Below are 18,455 nucleotides of genomic sequence, written 5' to 3'. Positions count from 1 at the left end.
TCCCAGGGAGGCCCAAGTAAAACTGCACCTTCAAAAGGGCGCTGTGCAGTTGGGGTGTGTGTGTTGAACCCCCTTTTTGCTAGTGGGGAGGAAATGGCTTCACAAGCGTATAGTATTCATAAACAAAATCTGAAACAAAATTTTTTAGACTACTGCCTCATCGCCCTCCCACCCGCACGAGGCTGGATTCTTGCTAGAAGAGTCTACCTCACAGTGGTTCTCAACCTTCTGGCCCTTTAAATACAGTTCCTCATGTTGTGACCCAGCCATAAAATTATTTTCGTTGCTACTTCATAACTGTAATGTTGCTACTGTTATGAATCGTAATGTAAATATCTGATATGCAGGATGGTCTTAGGCGACCCCTGTGAAAGGGTCGTTGGACCGCCAAAGGGGTCGGGACCCACAGGTTGAGAACCGCTGCAACATCGTAGCTCAGGTTCTGGAGACAGAACTGAGTTTAGGCTCAACCAACTACAAGATGGTTTATTCTGAAAAACAAAACAAAACAAAAACAAACGGGCATTATAATTCCTAGCTGCCAGACTTGAAACGGGCTCGGAAATGCTTTGTAAGCTGTTAAGAACAAATCGGCTCCTGTGTTAGGATGCCAGGGTGCCCAGTTCATAGCTGGAAAGGTCAGCGATCTTAGCCCCCATCGAGCATCAACGCGGTGTCCGGGCGCCGGCAGCAGCAGCGCCCCAGCTCCGTCCGCTGGCTCCGCCCCGCCTCGCCGCCGGCCCGGAGGAGGCAGCGGGGCGCGGGGGCCCTGCAGCCAGAGGCCCTCCGGGTGAGGTCCCGGGGCGGGGCGGGCCGGCCGCCCAGTTCCTGGTTCTAAAAGCGCTGCCGGAGGCTGGTGGCGCCAGAGGCGCGGGGCCCGCGGGCGGCGAAGGATGGGCCCGCGCCGTGCAGCGAGCCTGCCCCGAGGCCCCGGCCCGCGGCCGCTGCTCCCCGCCGTCCTGCTGCTGCTGCTGCTGCCGCTGCCGCCGGGCTCGGGCGCCGGGGCCGGCCGGCCGCCCCACCTGGTCTTCGTGCTGGCGGACGACCTGGGCTGGCACGACGTGGGCTTCCACGGCTCGAGCGTGCGCACGCCGCACCTGGACGCGCTGGCGGCCGGCGGGGTGCGCCTGGACAACTACTACACGCAGCCGCTGTGCACGCCGTCGCGGAGCCAGCTGCTCACCGGCCGCTACCAGGTACGCGGCTCGGCCCCAGCTGGGTCCCCGCGAGACGGCGGCTGGCCCCGGGCCCGGAGCCCGCGGCGGTCTCTGCGCATGCCTGCCCGGGCGCCCCGCGTTCCCCACCCCCTCGCCCCGCCTCTTCGGGTGGGTTTTCGGTGTTTCGTTTTCCGATGGTGGGGCGGAGGGTTCTGGGGAGTGCTGGGTGCTGGGTGCTGGGCGCTGGGAGCTGGGAGCTGGGTGCTGGGTGCTGGGTGCTGGGCCTGGGCCGGCGGGAGGGTCGGGATGGACTCCGCGGGGCGGCCCTGAGTGGAAGATGGAGAGGGAGCTGGCGGGCGCCGGTGTGGCAGTGAGAGGGGGGCAGCGCGAACCTGGGGCCGAGTTCAAGTGCGAGCGCCCTCGGTGGGGAGGACTCTGGTCCCCTGGGAACCCAGCCGTCATGGGTTGGGACTGTCTGACCAGAGATTAATGTTTTCCAGTTTCTTGGGCTGCTGACATTTCAGATTTAACCTGTATCCATAACCCCTCTGAGCATCATTATCTCTTAAAAACTTCTCTGTAGTTAATAGAGAAAAGTATACTTGTAGAGAGTGTGCATATATGTTAGATAATTAAGAATATCAAGAACATTTGCATAGTGCCTTACTGCTTTATTATTTTATTGATTGATTTTAGAGAGGCGGCATCGATTTGATATTCCACTTATTTATGCGTTCATTGGTTCTTTCTTGTATGTGCTTTGACCAGGGATTGAACTGCAAACTTGGCATATGGGGACGAAGCTCTTACCAACTGAGTTGCCTGCCCAGGGCTGCTTTACTGTTTTTATTATTTATTTTAATCCTAATCTCACCCCTTACCCGAGGACATGCCCTTTTTTGTTGTTGTTTTGTTTTGTTTTTTAATGTGTGTGTGTGTGTGTGTGTGAGAGAGAGAGAGAGAGGGAGAGAGCGAGAGAGAAACATCAATCAGTTGCCTCTCTTACCCGCAACCTAAGTATGTGCCCTCACCAGGAATCGAACCCACAACCTTTTGGTGTACCAGCCAACAGGGCCAGGGCTGCTATACTGTTTTTAAAGTTAATTCTTGAAACAGCCCACGAGTTAACTGTTATTTTTAATCCCCTTTACAAATGAAACAACCTGTAGAGCAGTGGTTCTCAACCTTGGCTGCACATTAGAATCACCTGGGAATCTTTTTAAAATCCTGATTTCTGGGCCTCATCCTCTGGAAATTCTGTTTCTTTGTTATGGGGTGAGGCCACAACATTAGTAACAAAGAAACAGAATTTCTGGAGGATGAGGCCCAGAAATCAGGATTTTAAAAAGATTCCCAGGTGATTCTACTGTGCAGCCAAGGTTGAAAACCACTGCTATTGAGGTTCTGTTTGGCAGCTTGGAGAAAGGCAACAGGTGTTAGACACTGGGGTCTGATAGGAGCCAAGATTCATTATAAGAGAACGTTTATTTAGAACAGGGGTCCTCAAACTTTTTAAACAGGGGGCCAGTTCACTGTCCCTCAGACCGTTGGGAGGGCCGGACTATATTTTAAAAAAAACTATGAACAAATTCCTATGCACACTGCACATATCTTATTTTGAAGTAAAAAAACAAAACAGGAACAAATACAATATTTGTATTTGCATGTTGCCTGTGGGCCGTAGTTTGAGGACTCCTGATTTAGAAAATCAGAGGTGGGAGAAGTGACTGGTAGCAGAGATGGGTTTAGGAAATAAGTTGCAGAGGTGAAAGAAGGGCCCGTGGCACTTGGGAATGAAGAAGTAACGGTAACTCACCTGGGTGAGGGCTGCGGGGAGGAGGAGGGAGGGTGAAAGGAAAAGGCACTGGCACGCTCCCGGGCCAGGGTCCCAGTCCTCAATGCTCTGAAGGGGATTTTAGGGGAAGTCCCAGGGGAGGATCTCAATAGAATATTCATCGGTTTTCCAGATGTTTCTTTTCAGGGTCCTGGTCTCTACTGATTGGTCAGCTCTAGGGGAGGGGGTCATTAGTCATCACAGCTGGCTCTGGTCTTGCTGCTTTGTTAGGCCTGGAGCTGAAACCACTGAGGCCTAGCAGTTATCCCTAGGGAGGAAAGGTGAGGGGGTCTAAACTGCATGGCCAGCAAGATGCTGGGGCAGGAAAGGCTACCCTGGGGACAAGGTCCCATCTCACAAGTGTCTGCTGCTAGGCTTTCTGCCATGGTAACCTTCTGGACCTGGCCCATCCTCCTTGCTCTCCTCATGTCTGCCTACCTACCTACCACAGTTCCATGACATGTTCAGAACCACACAGCCAGAAAGTACCTAAGCTGGGCTCATGCCTTGCCTGCACCCACTAGTTATCTCAGACCTCTAAAATTGGACCTTTTTTCTTAATCTGAATATGATTGACATTTTTATAAGATCCTGATGTTATCATGACCATATTAAGTACAATAAATGGGAACTGTTTGAGATCACATGCATACCTTCATATAGGTAGATGTACTGTCTATTTAATAAGCATATTTCGAGTCACAGGGGATATTCTTGAATCTTGCCCTCCCAAATCTGTGTTCCTGTAGCCTGTCAGATCCACCCTAGCCTCATGTTGCCCTGAAATCAAGAAAAGGGAGAGTACACTTGTAATAAAGATTTCCATAGTGGTCTGAAGACTTCTAGAAACAGAAAAGAGTTGTACTACAGTCTGAGAAATAGCTGTAGCCAGGGTTTGCCATGGAGATAAAGGGTGGTTTCCTTTACCACCAGAACTAAGTACTTTCCACAGTTCCAACTATGGCTGCTAAGACTAATCAGGAATATCAGTTGTGATGCAGATCTTACCCTGGATGCTTTGTAGGACTAACGGGGTATTTAAATAAGAAGGGAAAGGAGGGAAGGCAAAGTCTGCCCAAAATGGTTCTGCATTTGCTCTGAAGCAAGAGAACTAAACTCAAATTTCAGAAGAATGGGAGGGCCATTCATTTCTCTAACTTCCTCCCTTCCAACAGACTTGAACAGGAAAGCAAATACCACACTTCAAAAACTTGTTCATATAATTGGCTGCTTTGGTCCTGTCCCTTAACATCCTCCCCCACCAGTCACCAACTGGGGGGAAAAACACACACACACAAAAATCCCCCAGGCGTACTTAGAGTACCTTGTAGTTAAGAAGTGAATGCAGGCTAGAAGCTGGATATTCCAAAGCAAGACGTTTCTTCTGTTTTATTCTCATAGAGTTTATGAGACCCAATTAGAAATTACCTTGAGTTAGCGAGCATCCTCTTTTAAAGGAATCACTGTTTCTCAAAGGGTTAAGAAGCCTCATTGTCCTCAGATACTACATATTGGTACTGTCCTGAGCACTTGGATACATTCTCCCAGAAACCCGATGAAGTATTACTGTTATCAGTCCTATTTGATAACAAGGAAATTGAGGCTCAAAATGTTAAGAAACTTGCTCAGTAGCACAAGGCAAGTAAGTGGTGGACCAGGATTTGAACTGGGCAGTGTGGCTGTGTAACCACTATGCTATATTGCTACTCAGAATTATTAAAAATATTTCCTGAATGATCTCTATTATTTTTGGACATTTAGGTTGTTCCTCAACATTTCAATAATAAAAAAAATTCACCCACCATACATTTCAGGTTAGGAATTGCCTATGTAAAATGAAAATAGGGAGAAAAGTTTAATTTCTGAAATAAATCATGTCTTGTGCATAATTTTAGACAATAAAATGAGGAAAATATTTTTATTTTAAAATTAGGTACTTGAAAGAACTAATTAATAGCCACATCTATGAATTTAGCAACCATGCTTTAACATTTAGACTCTAAATTTTAGAAACTCCCCCTTCCCATAATCATTTGACTTTAGATTAGAAAAGAAAAGCATAAGGTGATAAGCAAGCCTAGACTAACTGGTAGAACTTTTTATTTCCAAGAAGTTCGGAGTTTTAGTTTTTTAGCTTACTAAAGTACTTAGCTGAGTGGAACAGTTAAAAATTATGAGATGTGGATTTCATTCTTTGCCATGTCAGTCAGTCTTCAGACTCTGACCTCACTTCTGGAAAATATGGGATTTGAGCTGAACTCTAAGGCTCTAAATTTCTAAGGCTCTCCTGTCCATTAGAGCAAGTGTGGCTTGAGCATTTTGGTACTCACTATCGCCACCTACTGATAGAAGGAGAGATTAACTTTGCTCAACACTGGCAGGGTACTCCAGCTGCTTGTTCTGCTGCTAGAAACTTGTTCAAACAAAAACATGAATTCAAACTTTTCTGTTTAGACCTTTAATTGTTCAGAATCCTCACATATGAACCTTTCTTAAATCTACATGCTTTGTTTAAAAAATGCATAGAGTTTTGGAAAGGGAGAAAGGGAGACTGATATTCAGGTTTCTGTAAACTAGAATTCAGGTTTCTGTAAACTTAGGCCAGTGTTCTTCCCACAGCCCTATATGACTCATTCATTCATTATTTTTAAAATATTTAAATATATATGTATACTTAAATATATTTTTTTATTTTTTAAAATATATTTTATTGATTCTTTACAGAGAGGAAGGGATAGGGATAGAGAGTTAGAAACATCAATGAGAGAGAAACATGGATCAGCTGGCTCCTGCACACCCCTCACTGGGGATGTGCCCGCAACCAAGGTACATGCCCTTGACCGGAATCGAACCTGGGACCCTTCAGTCCGCAGGCCGACGCTCTATCCACTGAGCCAAACAGGTTAGGGCTAAAATCTATATTTTATTTACAGCGGGGCCTTGACTTATGAGTGTCCCGACTAACGAGTTTTTCGAGATACGAGCCGTCTCTCGGCCGATTTTTTGCTTTGAGTTGCGAGCTAAAATTCGGGTTACGAGCCAGCTTCAGATACCCCACCGCTAGTTGGCGCAGCGAACATCACAGTGAACGCCACAACATCAGCCCAGCATCATGTGTCTCACTTGTTCACTTTATGATTTGACATATGAGTAATTTGAGTTACGAGCTCCATCATGGAACGAATTAAATTCGTAAGTCAAGGCCCCACTGTATTTATTTTGGATTAGAAAATACATTCACGTGGCTTAAAAACTCAAAAGTTACAAAAGGGCTTACAGTGAAAATCTTTTCCTAACTGTACAAACATTCTCTTCCTTAGGCATCCAGTTCCCCATCTTGGCAGGCAAACAATGCAATATGAATTATGTAAAATGTATTTTATTCATATACAAAAAATACATATGTAAACTTTCCCTTCTCTTTTTATATGGAGAAATATCTACTCATATCCTCTGCTTACTTTTTAATTGTTATTTGTCTTTTTAGTGTTGAGTTGTAAAAGTTCTCTGTATATTCTGCACATTAAGAATTTTCCAGATAAATAATTTGCAATTATTTTCTTCTATTTTGTGGGTTGTCTTTTTACCTTTTTGATGGTGGCCTTTTATATAAAAAAGTTTTAAATTTTGATGTATTTCCATTTATTTACTTTTCTTTGGTTGTACTTTTGTTGTTATATCTAAAAAAGCAGTCTAACTCAATGTACAAAGGCTTCTATGCTTTTTCTAAAAATATTGTGGTTTCAGCTCTTACATTTATATATCTTTGATCCATTTTTAGTTAGTTCTTGTATATTTTTTGAAGTATGTGGGTACATATGGGTGTCCAATTGTTCCAGCACCATTTGTTGAAAAGACTATTTTTTCCCCATTGAGCGGTCTTTGTACCTTTGTCAAAAATCAATTGACCATAGATATATGGTTTGAGCTAATGTTTATCCTTATATCAGTACCAAGCTGTCTTGATTACTGTAGCTTTGTGGTAGATTTCTGAATCAGGAAGTGTGAGTTCTTCAATTTTGTCCCTTTTCAAGATTGTTTTGGTTATTCTGGCCCCCTTGTATATTAATTTTAGGATCAAACTTGTCCATTTCTGAATTTTGATAGGGATTGCATTGATCTGTAAATTCAATGAGGAGGAGTAGTACCTTAACAATATAGGCCTTCCAATCTATGAATATGAGATGTCTTTCTATTTAGGTCTTCTTTAATTTCTTTCAACAATGTTTCGTAGTTTTCAGCCTACAAATCTTGAACTTTTCTTTTCTTTTTTTTTACACTTATTTCTAAGTTTTTCTCTTTTTTTTTTTTATCTGTTGTGAATGGAATTGTTTTCTTAATTTTATTATCAATTGTCCATTGCTAGTATATAGAAATGCAAGAGATAGTTATGTGTTAATGTATATCCTGCAACCTGTGGAACTTATTAGTTCTAAGTGTGTGTGTGTGTGTGTGTGTGTGTGTGTGCATGCTCTTTATGATTTTCTCTACAAGATCCTGTCATCTACAAATAGAAATAGTTTTGCTTCTTCCTTACCGATCTGGATACCTTTCATTTTGTTGCCTAATTGCTCTGAGTAGAACCTTCAGTACATTGTCAAATAGAAGTGGTAATAGTGGACATCTTTTAATTCCAGATTTTAGATAGCTTTCAGTCTATCACCATTAATTGTAATGCATGCATTCATTCATTCTTTCATTCCACAGATTTTTATTGAGCAACTATTTTTTGCTGCCATTGTGGTATACACTCTGGATTGCTTAGTGCAGTGGTTCTCAACCTGTGGGTCGCGACCCCTTTGGGGGTTGAACGACCCTTTCACAGGGGTTGCCTAAGACCATCGGAAAACACATATATAATTACATATTGTTTTTGTGATTAATCACTATGCTTTAATTATGTTCAATTTGTAACAATGAAATTGGGGGTCACCACAACATGAGGAACTGTATTAAAGGGTCGCGGCATTAGGAAGGTTGAGAACCACTGGCCTAGTGCTTATAGTCTGGTGGTGGTGAGGGTAGAGGAAGCAATTATCAAGAGGGGGGCTGAAATACACACGAACAAATGAGTAAGGTGAATTTGAATGGCATGGCAATAAATATGGGGGAGAAAACAAAACAGGGCAAGGAATCATGACTCAGGAAGGTATCTCCAAGAAGGTGATATAGGCAATGGCCTGAATGAAGAGAGGAGTCAGCCATGGAAAGATCCTGGGAAACAGAGTTTAACACAGAGGGAGGGACTATCAAAGTAAAGGCCCAGAGGCTGGAGAGAGCTCCTTCTACGAATGGGGAGAAGGCCACCATGGCTGAGTGAAGGAGGGATGCCAAGCAGGTAAGAGCCCAGAGAGGGAGGCAGGGTCTCCCTGTACCTAAGACTAGTACTGTCTGCTCATGATAAAAGATTAAAACTTGTTTAAGTTTTCATAGTAGTGTTACATTGAAGGCTACTATTTACTAAAGAATATTTCTAATGTTCCAAATAAATGTATTTTAAGAAACCACAATAAAATGCCATGTGGCATTTGTATACATGTAATTCTGGTTAGAATTAAACATATTTTTAAAATAAGGAAATACATTAAAAAGTTTCAAATATAAAAGATTTAAAAAGATATATATATATAAAAAGAAAAAGATCTTTCATCCTGTCCCCTGGCCCTTCTTCCCATCTTTCCATAGGTAACCCATTCTTAGTTTCTTGGTGTCCTGTGAAGGCATGTTATACATAAAATGAAACAGATTTTATATTTACTTTCCCCTTGTTTAAATTCTCGAGATTAATATGGATTTACTTTTTGAGGAAACTCCATACTGTTTTCTACAGAGGCTGCACCAGTCTGCATTCCCACCAGCAGTGTATGAGGGTCCCCTTTAAAAATGGAACTCCCATTTGACCCAGTGATCCCACTTCAGAAATATATCCTAAGAGATCAGAAACACCCATCAGAAAGGATATATGCACTCCTAAGTTCATAGCAGCACAATTCACCATAGCTAAGATTTGGAAACAGCCTAAGTGCCCATCAGCAGATGAATGGATTAAAAAACTATGGTACATCTACACAATGGAATACTATGTAGCTGTAAAAAAGAAAGAACTCTTACCATTTGCAACATGGATGGACCTGGAGAGCATTATGCTAAATGAAATAAGCCAGTCAGAGAAAGATAAATATCACATGATCTCACTCATATGTGGAATCTGATAAACAAAAATAGACCCAGAGACATAGAAGCATCAAATAGACTGTCAAACCTCAGAGGGAAGGCAGGGGAGGAAGGGGGAAGAGATTAACCAATGAACTCATGCATATATGCATAACCCACAGACACAGATAATAGGGTGGTGAAGACCTAGGGTGGTAGGTGGGTGGGAGAGGTCAGTGGGTAAGGGAAAGAAGACATATGTAATACTTTCAACAATAAAGATTTAAAAAAATATACATATATCAATTTAAAAATCCTTAAAGGGGTAGGGAGATAAGACAGATGCTGGTTAATGGTACAAATTAGGAACAAGTACTAACACAAGACCTAGAAATATAATGCACAGTATAAGTGAATGTAGTCCACACTATCCTATATAATAAAAGCCTAATATGCAAATTGTCCCCTCGGGTGGTCATTTGACTGGGACTTTGACCGCTCGCTATGACATGCACTGACCACCAGGGGGCAGCGCAGAACATGTCGGGCGTCGGCGATGCGGTGCTGGCAGGAGGCAGCAGTGGAGGCACTGCTGGACCCTATATGGGCATCGGTGACGTGGCACTGGCAGCGGGTGGCAGTGGAGGTGCTGCCGGCCCCAGTGGGCCCCGACAAGAGCAGGACGATGGGATGGTGGAGCAGGAGAGTGGGCGGCGCCAGGTCAAGGCGGGTGCGAGGGGGGGCCTGATCGCCCCGCAGGCAGTGACCAGCAGCAGTGGGGGGCGGGGCCACCACTTGGTGTTCAGGCACTGAGGGAGCTGGGCTGGGGGCCCAGCCCCGATCGATTGCCCCGCAGGCAGGATGGTGGAGCAGGTGAGGGGGTGGCACCAGGCCAAGGCAGGGCTGGGAGGCTGGGGTCCCAAGCTGGGGCTGCGAGGCTGGGGGTGCGAGCTGGGGCCCAATCTCTGCAGGCCACCCCAAGGACTCCGCTCGTGCATGAATTCATGCATTGGGCCTCTAGTTGTATTATAGTCATCAAACTTGCTCAGAGACTAGAACTTAATGATTACAATCACTAAAAGGAAAGGATCATTATGTAATGCAATGGAGGTGTTAATTATCACTGCAGTGCAATCAGATCACAATGTTTAAATGTATCAGATTAACAAGTAGTACATCTTAAATTTACATAATATTATGCGTCAAATATATTTCAATAAAATAACACATGTAATAAAGATGTTTATAAAAGTGGTTAAATAAGCAAACAAAAGTCTTTCAGCTTTTCTAATAGAATTTGTACGCTGCTTGTAGTTCAAGTTGAAGACTCGAAAATACTAAATTTCCATATTCTTACAAATTGACCTTATTCAATACAAACTACTCATTATATTGCTGCACTCGTACACTTTTTAAGCATGGTGGTGGTTTTGCTCTCAGGTCGGACTTCTCCACTAGATTGCCTTCCTTCTCTCCGGCCTGGAGAAGCACTCAGTGCTGAACAGCTAAATGAATGAATGTGCCAGTACTTTAACACCTGTGCATTCCCCGAAGGCGCTCACTGTCTTAACTGCTTAGGGTTGACAAGTCATTGCTAATGCCCTTGCTTCCTTTTTAAGAAATTATGAAGATTAAAGGGTAACAAAAGTGGTAGGCCTTAGTGGAAACACTTCCTTTTGGGAAAAAAGTAAAGTGACTTTGGCCCTCACCTGGGAACGTTCTTACCTTGGGCACTGAGGGGACCACTCCACCAGAACTCTATAAACCTTGGCAGAGAATAGAAGCAATGAAAGATGACTCCAAGGTTTCGTTCTTAAGGGACCCAAGCCACATTTCTCTTAATCACATCGATAAACAGACAAGACACTTCCACAGCCTTTCACTCACCCCTGAAGCAGAACCTTGGACAGAAAATATAAGGAAGGAGGTTGTGCAGAGCACTGTGGGTAGTTTTTTTTTTTTTACTTTTGCTTCAAGTCTGCTTTAAGAATGTGAGCAGATGAGACCCATGGCTGCAAGTAGAACTGGGTTCTGCATACTGTGTGGCTTGGCAAGGAGACGGGAGTTCTGCCCGAGGATGCCCTCATCCCCCTGCTGCTTTTCCTCACTGCTCTCAGGGCCCTGCCTGCCATTGTTTGTCACCCTCCCACATGCGTGCCTCTCTGTGGATTCCTGTCCCTGGTCAGGTCTCTCCTGGACTCTAAGATTAGAAAAGGAACCACCAGGAAGTGCCATGTGGCATTCTTTGTATACATGGCAATGAATATGGGGAAGAAAAGACTGAAAAGAGGAGAAAAGAGCTGAAGAAGTGGGCGGAGTCCTCGGGGAAGGCTACATGTCACTAATGGGGAGTGTTCATAGGACCCGGCCAAGGCATCCAAGGAGTGAGAGAGAAGAGGACCCTGTAGTCCAGAGGCCATAGGCACCTCCGGAGGGAAAGCACTCATCGGTCTCCATTCCTGACTCTTTGCGGGAGAAGAAGGATGCATTAGGTCCATAGTAACAAGCAAGATGGCCCCTCACTGAAGCCACGTCACGGTTCCGAAGCAGGGGCCCTGGGTGGCTTGCTCCGATGTGTCTTTTGTTTCCCCTAAAGCCAGGTGTCCTTTAGAGTCACGAGGCAGTCTCAGAAGGCAAGGGCGTCTGGAGACCTTAGTCTATAAGTATCGATGATATTTTAGATAAGTAATTCCGTATTTGCTTCCCAAGTAATTGGAAACGAGGAAATAAATAAGTGTGAGGCTGAGTGGAATATGACCCATTGACTTATGGGGTTTATTTTGTTGGTTGATTTCTGAAGTTATTTCAAGAATCCCTTTGAGCATAAGCTGTTCCTGTCTGGCAATCTCTTTGTTTTTGTTTCTTTAATCATATCACTTTACTAAAAATTATTTTTCTTCCATATTTTCCTCCCTTTTCATTTTGGGCTTTTGGCTGGATTCATAATTTAAACAGAGGAAGGCACTGAAAACAGTTTTTGCCTTGTTTATTCTTTTTGCAAACAACATCCCTTTGTGGGTTTAGTCAGAGATTTTTACTCTTTGCTAATTGACACCAAAATAAATAGACCCTTAAAGCTGTCAGTGACACCAGCCAGTTCTGCAGCCTGAGTTCTGCAGGACCAGGCCAGATGGCAGAGCCAGGCCCCTAGCGTACATAATGTGTGTCTGTAGCTCTTGGCTTCAGCAGCCCGGGCAGCTGACCACTTTTGAGAAGGCTTAAGTGGGGAGGAAGCAGAGTCTCCACTACCCATTGGTTCTGTAGGGCATCTCCAGGAATAAACCCTCAGGTGGCGAGAGTGGTATAGTGTCCTGGCCACGGCACCGGCTGGATTTCCTGAACTCCTGTTCTGTGATATGTTTCCGTCATGAAGCTTCCTTCTAGGCTCTCTGTTGTGTAAAGTAGAGCGGAGAGCTTGCCCATTTTTCTGAATTTTCAAATCGTGTGGCAGGAGGTGTTGCACAATTACACAGGTGCAATGAGGGTATGAGTTCATCTTGTACAAGTCACACTGACAGGACAGAACCTTCATTCTGTTCAGCTGGATGTTATCTCAACACTGTGGAGGTGAGGAGAGAGCATTCATTGTCATGGGTGTAGTGGAGGTTGATCTAGTCCCTGGGAGAGTTTATTGTAAGTGTAGCTGAAATACTGTGCTTTGAGCTTCCAGATAGGCAGTTCATCAGTAGACCGTCTGGATCTCTGAAAGAGGGATTGTAAGAGATTCTGATGTGGAAACTGCCTCGTCTCTTCCCCTCCTCGTCCAAGAGGTTGGGTCCAGGAGATTGGTTTTTCTCTTTGAAGCTCATGAGTCTACACTGCTCGTATCTTCTTAGGTCTGCAGAGGACAGGATAACCCACAGGATCAAAAGAATTTTATGTGCAACAGAACATGTAAACAAGGATTTCTTGTCAGTTATCTCACAGAAAGAGCCCAGAGACAAGACATGGCCTTCCCTGAATTTGCAAACCCTTGGCCTTTGCAGAGGGAATCTTGATGGTCAAGTAAAATTTTAGGAGAAGCTGGTTGTTTTGAATATATTTTTATTGATTTCAGAAAGGAAAAGAGGGGGAGAGAGAGATAGAAACATCAACAATGAGAGAGAATCATTGATCAGCTGCCTCCTGCACGCCCCCTACTGGGGATCAAACCTGCAACCACGGCTTGTGCCCTGGTGGGAATCTAACCTGGGACCCTTCAGTCCACAGGGCGATGCTCTATCCACTGAGCAAACCCAGCTAGGGCTAGGAGAAGCTGGTTTTTGAGAGAGGATTTGGTTTAATGACGAAGGGACAGCTACCCATGGTAGATAGAGAGACTAAATCCCTCTGAACTTTCATGTATTAACTATAGGACCCTCTCCATTTACACATCCTCTCATTGAAGATGGGTGTTAGAATGGAATTGTTTAGATGCTGTAGCATTTAGAAGGGGGTGTTCATTTTTTCCTTTTGATTCCTCTTGGTGCGCTGTTACCATCCTGCCCCATGAAGCATGGTGTGGCTCTGTAATTCTGTGCTAAATGGAAGTGCTGGGTTGGAACCAGCTCAGCATTTGCCTGTTTACTGCTTCTCTACACATTATGGCTTCCTTACTTCAAATAGTGTTCGCACAGACCAAAAACATGTTTTTTGGCTGTCATCCAGATTTTGGCTTCCACTCCCAGTCATGCCATAAAAATGCTGTCAAATAAATTCTCAGGAACTGAAAGGAACAAATTCCCTGCCCCATATGATTGCAGATAATAGAAGCAGGCTTCAGCTGACCACCTGGCTGGGTGCCTGCGGCCTAGGACCTCTTGGTACTGCCATACAGCCATCAGAGTTCATTTTCTGTCTGTGATGGATGAGCATTCCGTGTGAGAAACTTGCACACAGCATTTATCTCCACTGGGTCTTTTGAATTCCATAAAATATTATCTTCCATTATCCTGCTCTGTTGCCAACTGGTATATGTTATGAAGTTTTTGAACCCAGGATTAATTTTCTGTTGATAAACTTCTAGCGTTAGCCATAGACGGACAGACAGGATCCTTCTGTGATCTGGTGTGTGTGTGTGCGTGTGTGTGTGTGTGTGTGTGTGTGTGTGTGTGTGTGTTTTGAGAGAAATGTTTCCCTTTCTCACCATGGTTATTGTAATGTCCTTATCATTCACAATCCCAGCTGGAAGGGATGGCACATTCAAATTAGAATAATTTAGGGGGGTTTTACTTACAAAAGGACTATTTAAAAGGTGTGAATGTATCAGGGGAAGGGAGGGATAGTGTATAACCCAGTGGAGCTATTTCTACCCCTAGAACCAAAGGAAGGAAAGGAAAGGGAACCTCTGGGACCTAGGAGAGTGACTTGTAGAGCAGAAAGGCCGGCAGTAGAGAGCCTGGCAGCCCCGGGCCACTTATCGCTTCCTGGTCTCCAGTCTCCTGTCAGGGCTCCCCCGGGGCTGAACCCAGTCAGCGGTCAGGAGGTAAGGGAGTCCTTTGATGTGGTCCCCAAGGTCAGCTTCCTGGATGGAGAGCAGGACAGAGGCAGAATGTGGATTTGGAGGGCAGATGGAAGGCATCTGCCGCATACCCACAGTAGGTATCAGTTATTTCCAGGAGAGGCACAAAAATCTCATCAGAACAGCCCTGGCTAGTACTTCTCAGTGGTTAGAGCATCAGCCTTCACACCAAGGGGTTGAGGCGTCAATTCCTGGTCAAGGGTGAGTACCTGGGTTGCAGGTTCAATTCCCAGACCTGGGCTGTGTGTGGGAAATAACCCATCTATGTGACTCTCTCACATCGATGTTTCTTTTCTCTCTCTCCCTCCTCTCTCCCTCTCCCTCTCTCTTTCTCTCTCTCTCCTTTCCGCCCCCCTTTACATTCTCTCTGAATCAATGGGAAAAAAATATCCTCAGGTGAGGATTTAAAAAAAAAATCTCACTGGAACACTTAAGTCACTTTTATTTTTAAATGGCTTTTTGAGATGTGATTGACATATAAAGTAAACTGCACATATTTAAAGCATACAATAAGATGCATTTTGATATGTATATACCTGGGAAACTGTCGCCACAAACAGGATAGCAAATGTATCCATCACCATCCAATAAACCCACTTTACCTTAATTCCTCAGGATTTCTTAGGGGGGTGTAAAAAGGTGTGAAATCAAGCAATAGCAGGTGCACTTCTGGCTCGAAAGACACACCAAAACAATGAAATTCGAAACAATATCCAAGCTTATGAGAAGGCTCTTTGATAGTAAGTAGCTTATAATAAATTAGGGGGGAGGGAAAGATTGTGAGTTTGAAAGGGTTTGGTTTTTGTTTGTTGGTTTGGTCTCTATGTTGTGTCTGTTTATTGCTACTAGTATGTATTTAAAACAAAACTACAAAACTCTGTGAATCTGTCTGGTGGAAGTATTTGACCCTGAGGAAGGCAATGATGCCAGCACCTAGCAGTACCAGCAGAAACATATACCTGAGCTCCAGTTACCCACCTGAAGTTCATACGCACCACACTGCACTCCTGGGGCAGGCCCAGTCATAGTGCATGTTCTCTACAATGCCACCCCAGCTCCTCTAGGTGAGAGGGTGTGATCTGTTACAACGATGCTTAAGTTATTACCATGGTAACTGTTGTGTGTTTAGTATGTGCTTGATGATAGATCTTTTAATAAAAGGAAGTAAATCATTTGCAAACACATTTTGTTTTTTACCTTTTATTAATTACTAGTGCCCCGATGCATGGATTTGTGCACATTGAAAGGAAATTAACTAGAAGGTGGCCGGCAGGGCAGGACTGGACGAGATGGGCTGGACATGCCCTGGAGCCAACCTCTCATGGTCCCTCCCTGGCCAGCCGCATCTGTGGTGGCACCGTGGCTCGCAGGGCATCTGCAGAGTGAGTGGGGTGCCTCTGGCAGATGGGGTCCTTCGGCCTGGTCTTCGGGAATCGGGCTGAAACTGATTCTCCAGCATCCTTCGAGCAGTCCCAGATTGTGAGAGGGAGGCTCTCGGGTGATGCATTCCATAATCAGGCTCCCTCCTCTCTGGTTCTGGGGTGCTTCACCCGAGAACTGCTGCTGCAAAGTTGCTGCAGCTTGGCAGCTCCTGTGTTTAGTGTCTGCCTCCAGGTGGTCAGTGCACATCATATTTACCAGCCTGTCGGCCAGTCGGCCGGTCGGCCGGTCACTTAGCCTTTTATATATAGAGAGATTGCTTGTTACCCACCTGACAGCTGATGGAGGTGCCAGAGAGTCTTGGCCGGGGTTGAGAACTGGCTCTGCCAACCTTCAGTGTCCCCAGAGCCCCACTTGTTGTGGAGAAATCAGGAGCACCCAGTGCCGAGCTGAAGGTGAGACCCCAGCCCCACTTCATACGAAGGAGAGCACCTCCCTGACTAAGCCAGGACAGCCGGAGTAGCTGTGAAGTTTTAGGGAAGGGAGGGGCTGGGCCTGCAAGGATGGAAGCCCCTGGGGCATCATAGCACCAGTTCTCAAACATTTCCGTTTGAAGTTTTAGGACCAATGTATGTGCTTAAAAATTATTGAAGCCCCAAAGATCTTATGTTTATGAGGGTTATATCTTTCAAAATTTACATGTATCAGAAACTTAGATGTTAACATAAATAACTTATGAAAGATAACTTTATTTTCCAAAACAAAAGAATTATATGAGAAGGGTGACATTGTTTATATTTGCGTACGTCTCTTATATTCATAGAAGATGGCTAGATTGTTACACCTGCTTCTGCATTCTGTCTGTTATGATGTATTGTTTGGGTAAAAATTGATGAGAATGTCCATCCTCACACAGATATGTAGGAAAAGGGAGGGTTAATTTAATAGCCTTTTTACACAATTGTGTATATTCTATTTTAATATTATACCAATATTCAACAGGTGATCATTTCTTTTTTTTTTTTTTTTTAATATATTTTTATTGATTAAGATATTACATATGTGTCCTTGTCCCCACGTTACCCTCTACCCCCCACGCCCCCCACCCCCGCTCATGCCCTCACCCCCCCGTTGTCCATGTCCATTGGTTAGGCCTATATGCTTGCATATAAGTCCTTTGGTTGATCTTTCCCCCTTACCCCCACCCTCCCCTACCTTCCCTCCAAGTCCCGACAGTCCAATCAATGCCTCTCCGTCTCTGGATCAGTCCTTGTTCATCAGCTTATGTTGTTCATTATATTCCACAAATGAGTGAGATCCTGTGGTATTTATCCGCTCTCAAGTTCCATCCATGCTGTGGCAAATGGTAAGAGTTCCTTTTTCTTCTTCCTCTTCTTAAAGAATACCTTTCAGCATTTCATATAATGCTGGTTTGGTGGTGATGAACTCCTTTAGCTTTTTCTTATCCGTGAAGCTCTTTATCTGACCTTCTATTCTGAATGATAGCTTTGCTGGATAAAGTAATCTTGGTTGCAGGTTCTTGCTATTCATCACTTTGAATATTTCTTGCCACTCTCTTCTGGCCTGCATGGTTTCTGTTGAGAAATCAGCTGACAGTCGTATGGGTACTCCCTTGTAGGTAACTGACTGTCTTTCTCTTGCTGCTTTTAAGATTCTCTCTTTATCTTTTGCTCTTGGCATTTTAATTATGATGTGTCTTGGTGTGGTCCTCCTTGGATTCCTTTTGTTTGGGGTTCTCTGCGCTTCCTGGACTTGTAAGTCCATTTCTTTCACCAGGTAGGGGAAGTTTTCTGTCATTATTTCTTCAAAAAGGTTTTCAATATCTTGCCCTCTCTCTCCTTCTGGTACCCCTATAATTCTGATGTTGGTACGCTTGAAGTTGTCCCAGAGGTTCCTTACACTATCTTCATATTTTTGGAATCTCTTTTCTTTTTTCTTTTTCGGTTGGGTATTTTTTGTTTCTTTGTATTTCAAATCTTTGACTTGATTCTTGGGATCCTCTTTTCTGCTGCTGGATCTCTGTAAATTATTCTTTATTTCAGTCAGTGTATGCTTAATTTCTAGTTGGTCCTTTTTCATGTCCTCCATGGTCTCCCTATACTTATTGAGGGATTCATTAAATTTATCGGCGGTTTCCATAAAATTCTTGAAAAACCTTATAACCGTGGCCTTAAACTCTATATCCAATCGTTTGCTTTCCTCCATTTCTGCCATTTGTGACCTGTTTCTTTGTCTCCGCATTTTGGTTGCTTCCCTGTGTTGATAGAGTGGCTTTGTGTGCTAGGTGTCCTGTAGGGCCCAGTAGCTCAGCCTCCCCAGTTACCTGAGGTGGACACTCTTGGTGCACCCCCTCGTGGGCTTTGTGCACAGTCTTGTTGTAGCTATGCCTTGGTTGTTGTAGGATCACTGG

At 44.4% G+C, this 18,455-nt stretch overlaps 1 protein-coding gene across 1 annotated transcript in view; it reads left to right on the top strand.

The window, feature by feature from the left end:
• Window positions 1–736: 736 nt before the first annotated feature.
• Window positions 737–18,455, top strand: part of ARSB (arylsulfatase B) — a 136,073-nt gene continuing 118,354 nt past the window's right edge. The window contains exon 1 of the mRNA XM_036309507.1: window positions 737–1,196. Within this exon, the coding sequence (XP_036165400.1) occupies window positions 894–1,196 (303 nt within the window). The 5' untranslated portion in view covers window positions 737–893. The remainder of the gene's footprint in view (window positions 1,197–18,455) is intronic.

The sequence above is a fragment of the Myotis myotis genome, unplaced genomic scaffold (assembly GCF_014108235.1).
Source record: "Myotis myotis isolate mMyoMyo1 unplaced genomic scaffold, mMyoMyo1.p scaffold_m19_p_5, whole genome shotgun sequence".
Lineage (NCBI taxonomy): Eukaryota > Metazoa > Chordata > Mammalia > Chiroptera > Vespertilionidae > Myotis > Myotis myotis.
Note: the sequence above shows the minus strand (reverse complement) of the source record. Positions and strands in the feature narration are given on the sequence as shown.